At 45.5% G+C, this 18,394-nt stretch overlaps 1 protein-coding gene across 6 annotated transcripts in view; it reads left to right on the top strand.

Annotated features, from left to right (window-relative positions):
- LOC121598410 (protein amalgam-like) overlaps positions 1 to 10,122 on the top strand; it is a 72,511-nt gene extending 62,389 nt beyond the window's left edge. For all 6 annotated transcript variants that reach the window (XM_041925221.1, XM_041925223.1, XM_041925222.1 and 3 more), the window contains exons 4-10: positions 1,242 to 1,564; positions 1,723 to 1,870; positions 4,019 to 4,116; positions 5,774 to 5,895; positions 6,118 to 6,298; positions 7,113 to 7,283; positions 9,192 to 10,122. In XM_041925221.1, the coding sequence (XP_041781155.1) occupies positions 1,242 to 1,564; positions 1,723 to 1,870; positions 4,019 to 4,116; positions 5,774 to 5,895; positions 6,118 to 6,298; positions 7,113 to 7,283; positions 9,192 to 9,386 (1,238 nt within the window). In that variant the 3' untranslated portion in view covers positions 9,387 to 10,122. The remainder of the gene's footprint in view (positions 1 to 1,241; positions 1,565 to 1,722; positions 1,871 to 4,018; positions 4,117 to 5,773; positions 5,896 to 6,117; positions 6,299 to 7,112; positions 7,284 to 9,191) is intronic.
- The last annotated feature ends 8,272 nt before the right edge of the window (positions 10,123 to 18,394 follow it).

Raw genomic sequence — 18,394 nt, 5'->3', positions numbered from 1 at the left:
CGCCGGAGAAACTTTCTCTTCAGAAATTCAACTCATTCACTGTCTCCTTTTCGGCAAGCAAGTCTGTTTTGAGTGATGTAGATATTATTTAAAGAGTTGCTGAGTTGAAATATTTCATACCTCACCTTGCAATATTCTAATCTTACTCTTAAGGCCGGGGGACACTGTTCGTACTCGCTAGTGTAATTTCGATTTTCACTGGCGCATCTGGTGGCAGCTGGTGGAACCTTTTTTTGGTCATCGAAGGAATAGTCATGCCGGATCTCAAAATTAAGTAGTTTTTCCATCGTTTTTTTGTCATAAAAATGGATGTAATGCGTGCAGGACACGTGCATCTACCTCTTAAAAAACTTGTTTCATCCGAATTAAGTACAAAACATGGAAAAATAACATATTTCTGAAGCGGCTCCAAATTGTTTGTAAAAATGCTTCGGTCAGCCGCCGCCAGATGCACTAGTGAAAATCAGAATTACACTAGCGAGTACGGACAGTGTTCCCAGGCCTTTACTTCTTATAGTGAAACATCTCTTAATCAAAAACTGGTATTAATGCATAGTTCAGACACTCGATTCAAGATTTCACATTATCAGTTGAACAAAGTTTGAAAGATAGTGAGCTTCCTTTGGAACCGTCTGGGCTAGACGCACCGTCTGCAATAAGGTCGAATTTCCCATTCGACCAGTCACTTCTTATCAGGTTCCGAGACGCCCTAGGGCAGCCGGTATTCTACTATTAGTCATCCAATAAGTCACAGATAGTCAGCTCATTGAAAAAGGACAGACAACCTCCAGGACGAACAACAGTTGGAGCCCCAAATAAAACGTCCAAGGAAAAACTTACTTCTCTCAATTTCTATGACAGCAGCAGAAGTTTGCTTACTTTTAACAACTCCTGAGAATGGCTTTCCGGAGTTACAGCAGAGCATACTTTTCGTGTAAACTTTTTCCACTTTTTCCCTGAGGACCCTGACAAGGAAATCGACGCCCGAAACATTTCCATCGCATGTAAACTTACAGCACGCGTAGTACAACGCAAGACGCAATACCTTTCGGCAGATGCTCTGTCATCCACGCTACCCCCAACAAATCCTTGACATAGTTCGATCACGCGTTCTGTCAAGCTATGCCGCCGCGAGAGGACCGTGTGTTTTTTTCTCTCTCACACAGTCCAATTTTCCTTTCCGCTTATCTCTAACCCTTTTCCCGCTTTTTTCTTCCACCCTTCATCGCACACCGCCACAGGCCGCAATATTCTGCTCTGGCGCCGAGGGAGTGCCGTCGTAACGGCGGCCAATCTTATCATTACGCGCGACACCCGGTTCAAGTTGCTCGAGGGCTACAGCCTGCAGATTAAAAACGTTCGCCCGCAGGACGCCGGGGATTACAATTGCCAAATCGGGGACCACGACAACCGGGACCTGGTGCACACGGTCGAGATACTGGTGCCACCGTCGGTACGCTCCAATCCGGAAACCGGCCACGTCACGGTGCGCAAGGGCGGTACCGCTACCCTGGAATGCAAAGCCTCCGGCAACCCCGTCCCGAGCATCAGCTGGACAAGAAAGGTAAGCTAAGGAACGGCACACTGTTCGCCCTACCGGGTGACCCCTACAAACACGCACGCAATTCCGGGCTGGAAAATCGTGTTTTTGCCGGCGCTTTTTGCGCACCTCCTCACCACGCCCGGTTTTGCTGATTTCCGATTTGTTCGTTTGTTCCGCAGGATTCGATACACGGCTCGCCGCACCTGTCCGAAGGGCCCACCCTCACGCTGGAGAACGTAAACCGGCAGGACAGTGGAACGTACCGGTGCTACGCAGACAACGGCATCCGGGAGCCGGTCTTCGTCGACATGCAGCTGATTGTACTCTGTGAGTAATTGATTCGGGCACAGCAGCGCCGCGACTGCAGCAGTTTTATCCCCACAAAAGCTCCCCTTGCTCGTACCGCTAACACTCCCACCTACGCTCCCCGCTCCCGAAACAGCTTCGGGTCCGGATTTGTGCCGGAAGCAATCAGTCACTAATTGTGAAATGATTCGACAAAACACACTCCTCCCCTTGGTTGCTGTGGGCGAGCGGAGAAGACTCGATTCGCTCGGCGGCAGAGACGGTTTAAGGGTGAGCTGGTCAGGGGCGCTACCATTATGAAGTTCGGCTGCGTTTTGTGCAGCGATTTCAAATCGCTCCCGAGCACACCGATGGACATCGATCGAACCAGATTTGGATTGGATTAAAAATACATTTCTCAATTATTGTCCGGTGGGTCGGAAAGATAGCTAGCAGCGTTTGGGCGTGCTTTTTTCTTCTTCTTCTCGATTGGTGTATCAAGTATTTAATGAAGATTGGAATTGGTTTGGTTCGCTTCGTTTCCACAATGGTTTTTGAAATCTTTCCAAATCTGTTTTACGTTTACACAAGTTTTACAAAAATCGTAATATTTGCTGTAAATAATTGGCCTTGCTAGTTAGTAGTTCGGCGCGTAAAAACGTAATGTTTCTTCTTGGAAAGCGTGCAAGTAGTATTTATGAAACCAAATACAATGAGTTAAATTACAATAAGTGCTTTTTCATCTCTGAGCAGCTCGGAAGATGAATATATTTCATCTTTTGCTTGTCGATTTTTCATAACCTTTATCTTATCCGCTCAATAAAACAAGAAGCCAAACTGTTCACCAATTTAAAAATATTTTTAATTATTTTTGCTACATCAATTTTGCAGTCGTTTGCAGTTTTTCGCATAGTTTTTAATAGACAAATATGTGATAATAAAAGCGTCATCCATCAATTACGAAACGCTGAATTGGAGGGCAGGAAGTGTCTTCACAAAAAGACATATGACTCTAGACATTCGAAGTCTATAAGAGAGAGTAAGCCTCTGAATATGCTGTATCAAACAAACGTTTGATCAACATAGGAGGATGCATCCCGTCTCGAAAAATGGAAGAAGAAGTGTCGTCAAAACTTAAGATTTGTTACATGGAGGTGAGGAGGAGATTTACGTTTTTCAAGAAATATGAAATAAAATGATGAATGAAGAATGAAAAACATAACAATTTACGGCAGTAAGATATTGAAAGGGGAAAGGGGCTCCCACTATCTGGTACGTAATTTTTTTAATTTTCTGTAGTTTTTTCTGTCTATAGTTTTTCTGTCAACAGTTCAGTTTTTTGCAATAGAGAAGTCTAACATTTGAAATGTTAGCGTTACGTAATTGATGGATGACGCCAGAAAGATTTTTTTTTTCATGTTTTGTATAGTTTTTCTGTCATCTTAGTATTATATGTTCATCCATCCAGTTTATTTTGAAAAACTATAAACCAACAGCTATCAACATGTGCTTTATGTAATTTTCTCCACTGTGGCAATTTGGTTCCGGCATCTTCCCGTTGTTTAGAGCCCTGAACGTGCAACAAAATCTTTCCAACAAAAGCGGTTCACCGGTTTGAAGTTATTTATCGTGAATTCACGGGCTAAACAGGAACCACTTTCTCAAGCCCTTCGTTAACAAGACGACCCCCTTCCTCATACACCATGCTGCGCCCTTCCCTCTGGAGCACCGTTTTCAAAAACCGTTGTGAAATGCTCATAATAATCGTATCATAGCGGCACTCATGCTAATCGTATTAGGGGTCGAGAAATGAACCGCTCAGGCCAGCCGTGTACACTGTGCCGCACACACTCAACAAACACAACAAAAAATGAACAGCCCAAACAAACGAACAAAGAAAACGATACACACACACTGAAACCTCCTCTCCTTTCGTAGAATGGAGGCGAACAGAATGGACGATTCGGGAGAAAATGGATGTGCTACTTCTTGGAACTGGCATCATAGCTCCCCATGTTTGTCTGAGTTGAGTGTGTATGTGTGTGTATGTGACCCTCGCGTTGGAGCTGATTTTGATGGATTAAACTGCTGCTGCTTGTTTGATAAATTTATATTCCTCCCTCCCTCTCACGCTTCCCATTTGCTACACGCTTTGCTCATACGCACTACTCTTTCTCCGCTTCTCCACAGCTCCACCGGAAATCACGGTCGAAAAATCCTGGGTCCACGCGGGCGAAGGATACGAGGCCCAGCTAGTCTGCACCGTACACGGAGATGCTAATCCTGAGGTAAGCGCATACAAAAATAAAACTCGTATGCACACAAGCATAGCACAAAAGGGGTGTTTTTTTTTTTTTTTGAAAAAGTGGTAAGCGTTCACCCTGCGTAAAACTTCAGCCCCACGGTTGCCGGGTCGTTTGCAAAAGGACAGAGTAGCTTTTAACATGTGCCCGCGGTGTGCGGATCCTCCATCCCGAAGGGATAAGTGGCAAGTCCTTTGTACAATCAATAATAATCGCGTTAAAGTTGGCACGAGAATTTGCTCCGGTGGAAATGTAATTTAAGCTACCTCTTTGGATCAACCGCGCTGCACACCCTTACTGCGCAACAGCGCCATCTAATAAGCTGAATAAGCAACAGCTATGACTATGACTACCCTTTTTTCTCCGGATCAATAATGTTAATGTACTTAGCAGCAAACCATCTACCACCCATCTTGACTTTTATCTTAGCGAATAACTCTCGGTGTCCGGAAAGAAACTGAACGAAAAAAACACTACCAGTAGCACGTGGCCTGTGCACGGAATACCGGTTTTTCCTCAAGTTCGCACCATAAGTCCACAGTCACTGCTGCATAATGCATTTGGAAAAGCAGCAGCACCAGCAGCAGCAGTAGCAGCACTGTTGAAAAATGAAACCAATAAATCAATCCCGCTGCTGTGCGCACCATATCGCCCGGTAATGATGCTGGGAAATGGCCGCCCAGGTTAGCGTAAAGGCGGCAAAAGCAAAAGCGATACCTCCGGGAGAGCTCGGCAAAGTTATGGGAAAGCTTCCCGATGCTTTCCCCCCTCCCCATATACCATCAGGAGGCAAAGAATGGGGGAATACATTATCCACCGATGGAGTGGGATAAAAGCAAGCGCTGCTAAAATAAAACAAGCTGCGCAATCTTCGGTGATTCTTCCGCTGAAACGGGTTGTGGTAAAAACTGAAAAGCAATACATTGTGAAAGCTTTAGAGACAGTACTGGAAAGCAGTGGAAAGTACGCTGGCACGTGTGGTATTGTGACATTCTCAACTATTTCGATTGCTAATTATATGTTGATTTGATTTCTTTAAAAGTGTTTCGTGTTTCTGCACACTTCAATTGGAATGGCAATGGTATCTTGAATGATTTGACATTGATCGCTTGGCCTGTATACGAAGAACACTTGACATCGTTGAAATAGGATTTTATTAGGTGAACATTTTGAATTCCAATGCATATCTTCGAGTGGAAAATATCAATCTCCGTTTCGTACAAATGCTGAACTTGGTCGAAATATTTACAAAACCCTGACACCAATCGATTGAAGATGGTTAAACTGATAAAACGTTTAAGCTGCCCAGAACATCTGAAGCTCTTCAATCAGCCTCTACCCTTTACGAATAGCTTTACCAAATTGTGCACATTTATCCTTACAACTATCACCCCTCTCCTCAACTGCCAAATGCAACTGCATCCGCAGCCAGCAGCGCTATTGACGAAAAACCATTATGCTGAGTAAAATTGAGTTACGCGATCCATTTCCGAATTGCAGCAAACTGTCGCTGTTGCAAGGGTTGGGATGGATGAAGAAGCGTTCGATGTTAGGATCGATTCCTTTTACCAAAACTAACCCATTGATTACTTACTCCTCTCTCGGTTTCGGTTTTGTATCCATTATTTTCCCTTTGCTGCAGGTTATGTGGTATCAGGACTCCTTCCTGCTGCACCCGAACGACCGACGGACGATGGATACGCGTGGCGAGAAGCACTACCTAACCGTGCGGAACGTACGGGCATCGGATTTTGGCAATTATAGGTAATATTTCATGTACCGCTGTACGGATAAAATACATTTAGCAACAACAGACGAAGCGGAACGCCAATAAATTGGAACATCTTTCCAATTCTTACATCTTTTTCTCTCTGGTTTAAAACAATATGAATATCGAATCAATCGAACGATTTTCTTTTTCTACAAATTTTAACACAATTTTCATTCGTTTCTCCCCTTTTCCACGATCCCATTTTCACCGTGAAGCTGTGTGGCGGAGAACTCACTCGGACGCGCGAAAAAGTACATCGAAGTATCGGGCCGGCCCGGGCCCGCACAGTTCCATTCGCCCATGTACAGCCGGTACCGGGAAATGTACAACCTCACATGGAGCATTGAATCATTCCCGCTGATAGAGGAAATAAGATTACTCTACAGAAAATTAATGGTAAGTAACTCTCCCCGGGCCGGGGGGAGAGAATCGGCCGAATCGCTCCCACGCCGTGTATCGTCGTCGCTACGGTCGGATCGTTCTCTTATCACCTTTTCGCCGAGGAATGAAGTTACCGTACGGTGGGTGCGGTCGCTAAAGAATCCTAGAGGAAGAAACTTATCTTCCATTACAAATTTATTCCCCACTCCTGTGCTAGACAGGGTGCCTGGATGTTGCATTCTTCCTCTTCTTAGGACGATTTATTATGGCATTCTACGCCCTCGCACTCGCCCGGCGCAAACCACAATTGCGCAGCGTGTGAAGCTTTGTGCTAGTAATTATTGATAAACACTACTCTTACTATGAGCGCGACATTTCAAAGCATTTCTATTATATGAAATTGCTTTCAAATGAAATTATATCTATAAAGTAAGTGTTCCAGCTCCTCCAAGACAGCCTATGATTCGAGAGCTCAATAGCGTTTACGCTTCTTGAATATTTCCCCAGCTTATCGGCAGCGAACCATACATAAATCCTTTCTGCTTCTTAGCTTCAGCATACTTCTTCCTCCTGCCTTGCCTACCATTAAGTGTAAGCAAGGTGTATTGAGATAAAACCGAACACCCAGGTTGCAAAACCAATCCCAGGACAATAGAGCCCAACCAAATACGTCTAGACGTGCTTAACTTTCATTTTCATCTCAGGCAGGCCCGTCTCAATCCTGCTCGTTTTCGGTCCTCCCACCGAATCCGCACACACCCGCGAGAATCTGAAAACTGATTTTGCGTACTTTCTTTCTATTTTTTGTTCCACTCCCACTCGTGTGCAGATGAACGAGACCTTTCAGCATCCGGGCAGATGGCACGACATTATCCTGAACCCGCCGTCCACCCGATCGGAATCCTTCCGGCACATCATGACGTACACCATCAAGGGGCTGGACCCGAACTCGGTCTACGAGACGATCGTGCAGGCGAAAAATCGCTACGGCTGGAACGAGGTAAGCAGAGCGCTTTACTAACAGCCGTAGATAGGAGAAAAAACGCGATGAAGCGTCACGATTTCAATTGGTTCAAAGGGGTAACGTTTTTAAATGGAACGTTTAAAGTATGCAGCTTGAAACACAATGTTCACAGCACAAATGCGCAAAATTTTCCCAATAATCTGTGCCCAACCAGTGCCCGCAAACAGCGCCAATTGACAATATCTGCTATTAATCGTCCGCACAGAAAGCACTCAATTAGAATGGCAATTTGTGGACCGCACACACATTCACCCCATCCAATTCGCGCCGATTTCACTCTTCTCTAGAGGGGCACCCATTATGCTACAGCATCCTCCGTACAGCGTCGCACCACGCTATCAGTTAATTACATCGCAAATAGAGGCATTTCCATGCCACTCATTATGGTGGAAAAATGTACATCAATTACTATGGCACTTGAAATTTACAACGAATTTTGCCGCACACTGAGTCGTGTACTGAGAGAGCCCCACAAGCATTAGGAGTGCCACAAACTGCAATGAATAGTGCCGGCACACACACATACAAACGTGCATGAAATATGCATACAAAAAATTATGGCAACACTAGAAACCGATTCACAGCCACATAAATGAGCGATAAAATCCCACCGAAACCGCGGCACCAAAGCGCGTTCGTCGAAGGTTCGAATGCAGTTAACCAACCAGCGAAAATATTAAAAAAAAACAACCCACATGCGAATGCATCAAATGCATTTCCAGGGCGCACACACACAAACACACAATCACTACCCCGCGGAGCTATCCCCACGGTGCCGTGGCGCTGGTGGGGTCGAAATAATTTACATAACATTTTTAATTACCTCATTCTGCGAAAATGTAAATTATCGCCACCGTCCTGGGGGGCGCGGTGGTGGAAATGGGCATCAGATTTTTCCACCGAACCGTTTTCGGGGTCAGTGTATACGGCTCCATTTGCTCCGAGCGTCGATCTCGATTGTTGTGCCCCGCGCCCCGCCTTTGCCCCCCCCCCCCTTCCTTCCGTGCGTCGTTTGTGGGCCGATTTTGCTACAATTTCCAACTGATAGGCTGATTAAAATTGATTGCACACTCCACAGTGCGCGCGCTAACGAGATTCTGCAGACCAGCAGGACTGTGCGCACTTGTGTGCATATGCATCTCCACTCATCCCCCCCCCCCCCTTCGCTTGCACGCTTCATCACAACCCTCACCCACTTGCAGAGAGTGAAACAAAAGAGCAGAGCGGCAAAATCACAAATTAACAACGAAATGCGCTACACAAAAAAAACTCCCGTACACACAACTTACGCACATACGGGAGTATAAAAATAGAACGAAACAGGGGGGGGGGGGGTTTCCAACCACTCCCGAGCGCATTTTTTGAGTTTCCTGGGTGTTTTGCATGGTCGGTGGCACCAAAATGGTCACCGATCGGGGTTAAAGCTTCATTTGATCGGATTGTGCATTGCGGGCTGGAATTCAGCACCGGCAGTTGAACGCTTTCCCGTAAAAGGGGATGGAAGGGGGACACACTGTTTAATTACGGACGACAAAGGATATCTCGCCCAGTGCCGACACAGTGCGCACACTTCCACGGGTCACAGGGGGCTCCGTGCAATTTCATTATCGTATTCTTATGCGGACTCCGAGAACCTCTCCTGTGTGCACACTGAGCCGAATTTTGTCGCAATAATGAAACCCCACCGTTTGTGCGTATGTAACCGATTAAAATTGACATGAAAGGAGTTTCGCACAATTTCCATTTGCGCATTTTTTATTTAATTATTTAAAGCCTTAGCCCGTTAGCGAGAGCTGCTTCTTTTTCATGGAAACTGATGGAACTTTTTCTGTGTCTCTTTCTCTTTGTTTTTTTTTAATCTCTCTTTTCCATCTGTGCTTTTAGGTTAGTGACATTTTCCAGTTTTACACGCTCAGCACGGACATGCCGAACGAGGACGTGGAGCAGACGCTCGGCTCGACCGCTTACGGTAACAACTTTCGGGCACTGAACCACTGCCCACGCCTGCAGACCGACGGCATGCCGGGAGCGATCCTTCTGAGCTTAGCGGCGGCCGTTTGGCGATTGGTAAGAAAGTAAGCGAGCAGCAGCAGTTTGGCGAGAAATGTACTGCGTACTGGAAAGTGAGCGAGCTAAGGAAACATTTTCCTATAGATGTGTATTTTAAGTTTCTCATCCAAACAAAACCAAAAGATACCTTTGATTTTTGTGTTTTAAATCATAACTAATAATACAAGCAGGAAAAAGAAAACCACCATAATGTTAGGAGGCTAGTGTACAAGCTGTTTGAGGATATGTGTGAACCATCCAACCGGAAGACATCCATGTGTGTACGGTTTTTTTTTTGTTCTGTCCTAGCGGGACAACGTACTGCGTGAATTTAAATAGAACTTAGAGGGGGAAAATAAAGGGTACGTGGAAAGAGAGAGAAAGAGAGAGAGAGAAAGAGAAAGAGAAAGAGAAAGAGAGAGAGAGACATACAAAGAAGAGCAAAAAAAGACAAATTACCATGATGATTAAATGAGGATTAGGGAATATACACAACAGACAAGAAACACGGAAACATTTAAAACTGTCTATCGACACGACACGAGAGGCATGATTTTGTAGCATACACACACACACACACAGTGGAAGTAATTGTAGCACGTAAGCCATGTAAGTAGGATAAGACAAAACAAAACTAAGCGCCGTTCAACGAGGATTTAGATAAGCGACACACAAAGCCCCAATTCAATGTAAAACGTAAAAACCCAGAACAAAGCAAACCCAAACCATGAACATATAAGGGGGGGGAGGGGGAGGGGGGGAGGAGTAAAAAAATGATATACCATAGTTGAAAAGCCAAAGAAGATGCTGCGAGATGCACAGGGGAAAGGGAGATCAGTATTTACTTGCTAGCGAGCAGAGCACAAAACAGAAAAGATTTAATTTTCTTAACAAATTCTGTGGTAAATGCGGAGCACGAAGGAGACGCCCGGTAGTTTACGGTGTGTGCGTGTTTGTGAGTGTGTACCTTTTGGTTTCAGTTTCACATGTTTGTCCATAGCAAACGTGAATGTGAAATAAACCATCCATAAATTCGTGGGGATATGTGTACCCTCCCTCTTATGTTTACCTAGTTTTGTATTTCCTTTTCGCTGTAAGTGCTCTTTTTCTGCAAGTGTGTAATAGTGCGCTCTTCGAATCGATACTGATATACTGATGGGCAGCCTGCATCTTAATATTGTAATGTACCAGTGCTACGATGAAAATAAACTTTATTTTATTCGAACCAAAACGCTGCGACCGACCATATTAGAATGAATTATTGAGAAAGTGCGTAAACTTGACAGCAAGACCTGCTCAAGTTCTGATAAAAAGCGTCCTACAAGGTTTTCCAGCGGTTCTCATAGTTGTGGGACACTTCCTTGACTCTTTCGTATTGGAAATGGACTTCATATTTTAGAAATTGGACTCTTGGCACCCTTTTTCGACAGGATTCTTGACAATTCCTATTGGATTTGTCCAGCAAGGGTGCTATAGAGTCCAATTCCCATTACATTAAGTACATTTCACGCAAAAAAGAGTCAATAAAGTGTCCGACAGCTATGAGAACTCCTGAAAAACCCTGTATATGCTATAAAACAGGGTTAATCACAATTATTTTCAACAGCAATTTTCATGCTACACATTTTGGCTTTCATCTGCTATTTATGACGTTTGACAGCGCTAATAAAACTATGCTTTTCATAAGGTATGCCCTTCTTTTTCCTTTTGCTTCTCCCCGCAAAACTGAACAGCTTACATTGCACCAACCCCCATTCAACGCAAAACCGGAAATACATCCCTCCATCCCTCCCTCCCTCTTTCTCTTTAGCTCCCTCGATCACTTTTCCGAAGCGAATGTGATTTGTTGGCTTTTTGCTTCGGGAACAAATCACTCCAATTGACATCCACAGAGCACCTCCGGTCCAACCTTCTTCCCCGTTTGTATGACGATGCTGAAAACCCGGCTTTCCTTCCACTTGCCACTTTTGTGTATTCATGTGTGAGCATGTGTGTGCGTGTTTTTTTTTTACCTCTCGCACCGTATCACCACCAAAAGAGCCTTTCGAACTTTCCATTTGATGCTTGAACCGAAAATTGAACCGCCCAGCGCTTCCGTGTGGTGGCAAATGCAGCAAAGTACTGCACAGCAACCGTGCCAAAGAAAGAGAAGAAAAAAAAACAACTCAAACCAAAAAATAAGAAAACCAAACTCTAATGGATGGTTTTTCGAGTTTTTCCACCTCTTGCCCCCAGGCGTGCTCTTCTTGCTTTCTTCTCCACCGTCGTTTGCTCCATTTGCACTGGGCAAAATGGCGTGCTAACGTAAACAGCATTCAGCATCAGCAGGAGCAGCAGCAGCAGCAGCAGCAAAATGAGTTAAGTAAAAATGGGAAACAGTGAAATGAAATTTACCCATTCACCATGTGTTTCGTGTATCGCTCTTTGTCTTTCCGGCTCAGCTCAGCAAGCTCTGCTCCCTGCCCAACAGAGAGTTCGGCACACTCTTTCGACCCGCTCTTGTGCCCGCAACGCCAGTCGTCACCGCCATTCAGGGCACGAAGATCCCGGCGCACCGAATGGAGCAGCCGCAGCGTCGAAAAATACATTCTGCTACAAGTATTGCGCAAACAGCCCACTCTTCAAAGCCCCGTTGCTTGCGTCCGCCCTCCATTGCCCCCCTGCTCTGATCCCACAGCCCACCGAGAGTCGTTAAGGATATGAAACTAATAAAAAATAAAACCACGCTCGAAGAAAAATTACGCTCAACGTTGACCTGACGGCACGAAGTCGATTTGAGCTATGGGGCGGGGAAATGTGTGCGCCCCCTCCCTCTTGCTACAACAAGCCGCTCTCCGGGCACACAAGGCGCCACACACTTTTGGAGGTGGAAGAAAAGCGGCGGGTCGGTACCGCCGTTATGCAGTGCGCGCTAAATGAATTGCAACGCCGCACCCAAACGCGCACACTGTTTGCTATTGGCGCGGCGTACACCATGGAACAGATTTTAAATTAAACGTCAATGCCGGGGCCAGCTGCCTTTGGCAGCTTACCTGTGCGCGCGGAGTGATGATTCCTGGAGTTTGGCTGCCGCGCTCCACCACTCGGACATTCCCGCCCCCTTTCCATGCTACGAATCGAATGCCGCGTTGCGAATGCATTCTCTCTCTGCGAATGCATAAACATGGCCCCCGTGTCAATAGCAGCTGCTGCGCGCGTGGAATGCGGGCGTCTGAAATGCACGAGAGCAAACGCGTCGGAATATTTACACATGAATGGATATTTCGCCATTTTAACTGCCTCCTTTTTTTTGCTATTTATTTTGGCCCCAAATGGGGACGGCGGGCATTGCTTCGTAATTATTTTTCTTATTGTTTTGTTGCACTCTGCCCCCTCCTAGCGTGTGGCGGTGGGTTGATGTGTGCATAATGTTTTCGAGGGTACTCGTCGTATGTATTGAAATAAATGTGCACAGTCCACTGGCCACAACGGGTATGAGGCACACTTCCATGTAACTGTAGAGAAGTCTTTTATACTCTTGTATGTGTTGCTACTATTGCTACTGAGAAGCTTCATTGCTTCACGGCGCTTCTACGAGCTTGCGGTGGATTATCGATTGATAAAATAGTACGTGTTGAGAAAATGGTTTGAAACGTCCAGATCCTGTAATGTTTTGAACTTCAAGGATTTGGTCCAACAGTAGAACAGCTCGGGAAGTAAAAAGAGATTTTTCTCGATTAAAAAGCCGTCTGGTTTTAAATAGAAACTGTCAATAGTTTGACATTAGGCCACATTTAGTCCATTAACACTCTGGACGCTGGCATTTTGCATTAGCTTTCTGCGAAGAACACAGTACAAGATAAGAGAGTGATGAGCGCGTTTCATTGGCTTACGATCGTTCACTCTCTTTCCGATCCTCACGTACGATACCGCTTCTGCAATATGCGCTCTCTCTTTCTTCCCGCTGCAATACGCTCTGCTGAGAGTTGCTGAAAGACCAATCACAGAGAAGGAGAATGAACAAAGCTGTGATTCCAAAACGAGACACAGCACCTAGAGTGTTAATTAACATTAACAGTACAACAAACTCAGATCTTTGGTGACAATACATAACAATTCTGGAATTTCCTAATACCAAAGCCTATAAATACGACCACCCAAGATATCGACGCTCATTCAAATGAAGTTTTGTTTAAAAAAAAATCATGACAATGTACTTACCACACCAGAAACATCAGACCATTGGTTATGATCAGGGGTCGGCAAAGCCCGATCTACAGGCAGAGTCCATCTAGCCAGTCATTTTGTAGTTAAACTTGTGTGGACCTAAATTTGAAGGATAAGAAGAGAACATTTAATTAATTCTTCAGATTTGGTCTTCAAGGTTTTTTGCACACAAAAAAATACCAAGCACAGGTTGAGATCTTTGGATTTTCTAGTTTTTGATGTAAAAAGATCAAAGAATCAAATTAAAAAAGACATGAATTAAGATCGGCAGCGGTAATCTATTTGAGAGCGATGAAAAATGTCCAACCTACGTAATTGGCTACATTTGCTCCTGACGCGTACCAATCCACCCTTTCCAAACCATTACGCACACAGTGAGCTCTTCAATGCAGCACGAGCATGCTTTCCCACGACCAAAACCAAACCTGCCTTGTCAAGAAATGGGCTTAACGACTTGTAAAATCGTCACAACTTCTACCACCCACCGAAACCGAAAAATATCCAAGCTTACGGAGTGAGCGTACCATCAACGCCGGCCACCATTCAAATCCCACCTCCTGACAACCTTAACAAGTTGTGGCTCCTCTGTGGCCGGGTGGGTGGGGGGGGAGGAGGGTGTGTACACCTTCCGCGCTGACGAGGTAATCTTCGACGAGGGCCAACCGGGGCAACCCGGTTACCGTACGCTTTACACACCATCATTAATAACGACGCTTCGGGCGACATCTCATCGAGAGCATCTCGCACCCTTGACAGGCGCGTAAGCGCATGAGATGTTTTGCATCTGCAAGCCGCAAAAGAAGATGAATGATCGGCCACCTCTCGCCCATGTACCACCGCGGCCCACAGTAAACATTGCACAGGTGCGGAATCGGGGTGAAGTAGGGGATGAATTGAACCAGCCAAAGCGTGAAGAAAATGTGTTTACGTGCGCGGCACGGGGCAACACACGCAAGGCAAGCATTCTCGGATCGATAAACATTTAGCACAATATTTTTACAGCACCTTCACCTCCTGTCCTCCTCTCCTTGGGGGGGGGGGGTTTGGAAGCCGGTCCTGTGAGCGAGTGTACGCGCCGATAGATTATGTTTGCAGAGAACACAATAAGCCAGCCCATCAAAGAAAGCGACAGCGAAGCCCGGCCATGGTTTGTTACCTCGAGGGGAAACAAGACAACACACACTCACACACACTTTCAACGAACAGATACACCGTGCGAGGAGAGAGGGAGGAACATGAAAACAACCCAATCATTCGGCTGGCGACGTTACCAAATGACGTTTGTCGATATTTGCGTACGACGATCGGTTTTCGATTAAGTTTTCCATTTCCTCTCCAGTGCGTCTGTCTCCGGGCGAGCTCATGGGGAAGCACCAGCAATGGGACCACCGTCGTCGTATCGCCATATCGCTGGGTTTGTGAGATTTTTGTTTCCACCCTGCGCACCCCACACCTCATCGCGCAACCGGATGGTTCAAAAGGTTTCCATAACAGTTTCACGTACACGACACGGCACAACCCTACGGTGGCGATGGTTAAGCGGAAACCGGCCGAAGGAGTTTTGTGGCAGGGACAGTTGAGCGGGGGTTGAAAGATAAAATTGTGTGCGTGTTCCTTCCGCATGCTTGCCGGATACGGTCGTGTCTCGCTGACAGTAGATTGACTTAGGCGTAACAACATCACTCATGGAAAGCCCGCTATCCACTACAAAGGCGCGCTATCCACAGTGCAAGAAAAACGAGACTAAATCAAGCGAAGGATTCGTCATTGTTGCTCGTGATGGGGGGCATCAGCAACACTTTCTTGGAATGTGGAAGCTGTCGCAGGAAATGGCAGCCATTCAACTCGTGTGTATGTGTGTGTGCATGCAAAAGGAGGGGAAAATTTTTGGGTTTCGCAAGGGCGCGGTCCTTTTGTGGGAATGTGCATCGTTATCTTGTCGAGCGATTAACGATCCTTCTTGCAGGGGTTTTTGGGCAAGTACTTTTGCGACGTTTTTATTGACTGTTGACGGCTGTTGTCTGGGAAGGAGCGACAACATTGTCTGGTACAGCTGAAGTCACACATCGCATCGTGCACAATGTTTTGATTGGCTAAATTTAACACTCACTGAATAGAGAATATACAAAAAAATATCTTCATACGTTTGCACGTGGAGCTTTTATTAGGCTTTTTTACTCAGATATAGTCGACCAGCCGGGTGGTGTAATGGTACACGCGATGGTTCCAGCTTAACCCGGACATAGTTCAATTCCCATCCAGTCATACATCACCAACGCAGTAAATACCAATTCCATTGAAGGTTTATGTTTATGGATTTAAAATAAATCTTCTTCTAAGTGGCGAACATTTTTCCACCGCGGTGAAGAAGAAGATAATTGTGTACAACACCTGACAAAGTAGTAAAATAGTTATCAACCGATTTTTAAGACCCATGTTTAGGTGAACTAAAAACTTTATCCGAAAAAGGAACCTTCTTTAGTTCAAATTAAAACGAAAGTTCCTATAGCCGATCATACACGAGAGACCAGAAACGAGTTTATAATTTCCTCTCATCTCTTGCGGTTTGATGCAAGACTGCAGCAAGGATGCAATTACGCTGCCCGCAACAACCACAACCGATTATTTATCTTCCGTGCCAAGTAGCTGCACTTTCCAACTGTCGTTTTTTGACACTACCTGTAACGACGAGTGCAAACTGTTACAATCGGGTGCAGTGCCGACACAAAGCACTTTCGAAAAACCTCATCCGGCGATTGTAAGCGGAAAGGGGAGAGCAAAAAAAAGCGGGGAAACCTCTCTCCCAAAGGGTCAAAAAGAGTGCACCACTTGCAAATCCCGCATGGCGAATTGAATTGCATAGAAATCACAAACACGCCGTGCATCTCACCCCCCCCCCACCCCCCCACTCTCCCATCCACTGTGGCAATTGTGCAACGAAATGTCGAAAACTTTCATCCATCAGGCACACCGAGAGCTGAAACAATTACAATTAATTGGTACTTTTAAATTCTAGTAATAGCAAATACATTCCCAGCCGTCCAGCGCTGGCCGTGGTGGTGGCTGGTACCAAGCTGTGACAGTGATGCAGGCGGGAGGGAGGGAGGGAGGAGGCACGGGAACGGTGGAAACAGGAAATGGACTATAATGCTTCCGAGCGGTACAGTGCAGGCACTCGGTGCATTCTGGAGCTGCACCGTATTGGTGCTAACGAACAGCATTTCGATGGCGCAAGGGATGCAAATTATTCAATTAACTCTTAATTGCTCTTTGTAGTATGGCTTTGAAACTTTTCTCCCGTTCACTCTTTTGGTCTGGGGATACTTGTTTTTTTCTATGGTTCTGTTGTGAGCGCGCCCTCTGTTTTCTTGTTCATCCGTTTTCCGCGTTCTCGGCAATCATTCTCTCAATTGGATTCCGTGGCATTCGGGCACGGGTACAACACGGTCCGTCACGCAGTTTGGAATGTAATTTTTCTTTGCTGCGCGTACTGCACCGACAAAAAAAATGGGGGAGGAAAAGTCCTTCAAACGCAACCAACGTTGCAATAAAGTCCCATAATGGACGACCGGATGGATGGGCCGTGGACCGAACGGGGACCCGAAAAAATCAAACGAATGCAATTCGATTCACTTCCCACCGGGGCCCAGCAGTTTATTTCATTCGTTTCAAATTAGAACCGAATTCGCATTGAAAATTGCTTCACAAAGTAGCATTAATAGAATTTGTGCTTCCATTAGCCATAGTACACAGTTAATAGCATTGAACATTTTCTTTTAATTGGTAACTTAACTACGTAAAACGGGTATTGTTTATATATCTTCCATGGTCTCCCATGGAAATATTTCCGCGACAGGTATTTTTTTGAATAATAAAAAAAACTATTTTATTTCCTTCTTTTACCATTTTGGATATTTAAAAAATATTTTCAATCAATGTTCAAAAGCATAACGTACCATACCGCCAACAGATATTTTGTGCCCAACTTGGTCTTCAGCATCATTCTTCTCAAATAAATGTCCTTATGTGAGAGAAGACTTCCTAGCATATTGGTATTCGTCCCACACAAGTCCACCACACGATTGTACGATATACTTTAGCCCAGTTTATTACCGCTCGTCTACGTGTCGTATTACGAATCGAGAAATGTCTTACATCGTGGACAACCCCCAGTACCACTACTCCCTACGGTTCCCCACGGTTGAAAGAAGTAAAAAAAAATCAAACGAAATTCTTCCAGCAGCACTTCAGCAAGTGCTCAGCGGACTCACCCTTACCATCTCCGCGGGCGCATCGAGGATAGGCTAAATAAAACGAGCGATAATTTTCCAAACAGAACTGTTTTCGCTATCATTTTTGAAATTGAAAATATGGCTCAGCAAATCGCAGCACGTAAGGCCGTACACTTTACCCCGGGATGCTTATGGCATCGCTCTCCTACCTCATGCCATGGAGCCTTGGAACACAAGGGGGGCAGACCTATTTATTTACCGTAGCTACTCACACAGAGCTCTTAGAAACTGACGTTCTGCTCGTTTGTGGGATCTGCTTTTTTTCTGCAATACAATATTCGTCGAAAATCCCGGCCCCATTGGCAAATCAGTACCGGCAGCAGCAGCAGCAGCACCAAACGCTGAGGCACAATTTCGGCCCTGCTCTCCTTTCATTTATCTTCCCGATACTCTACCAGCGCCAGCCGAAGGGCGGAAGGAAAAAATAACATAAATAAAAGCATCATCTCCCTCCCAAACACACCCACAAAAAAAACTTCTCTCATACCCATACACAGCAGCAGCCGCTGCCGCCGCCAAGGGGCACACACGATACACGCC

Source organism: Anopheles merus, chromosome 3L (assembly GCF_017562075.2).
Source record: "Anopheles merus strain MAF chromosome 3L, AmerM5.1, whole genome shotgun sequence".
In the NCBI taxonomy this organism is placed as follows: Eukaryota; Metazoa; Arthropoda; class Insecta; order Diptera; family Culicidae; genus Anopheles; species Anopheles merus.
The sequence above is the reverse complement of the archived record's forward strand: the minus strand, read 5'-3'. Positions and strand labels throughout refer to the sequence as shown.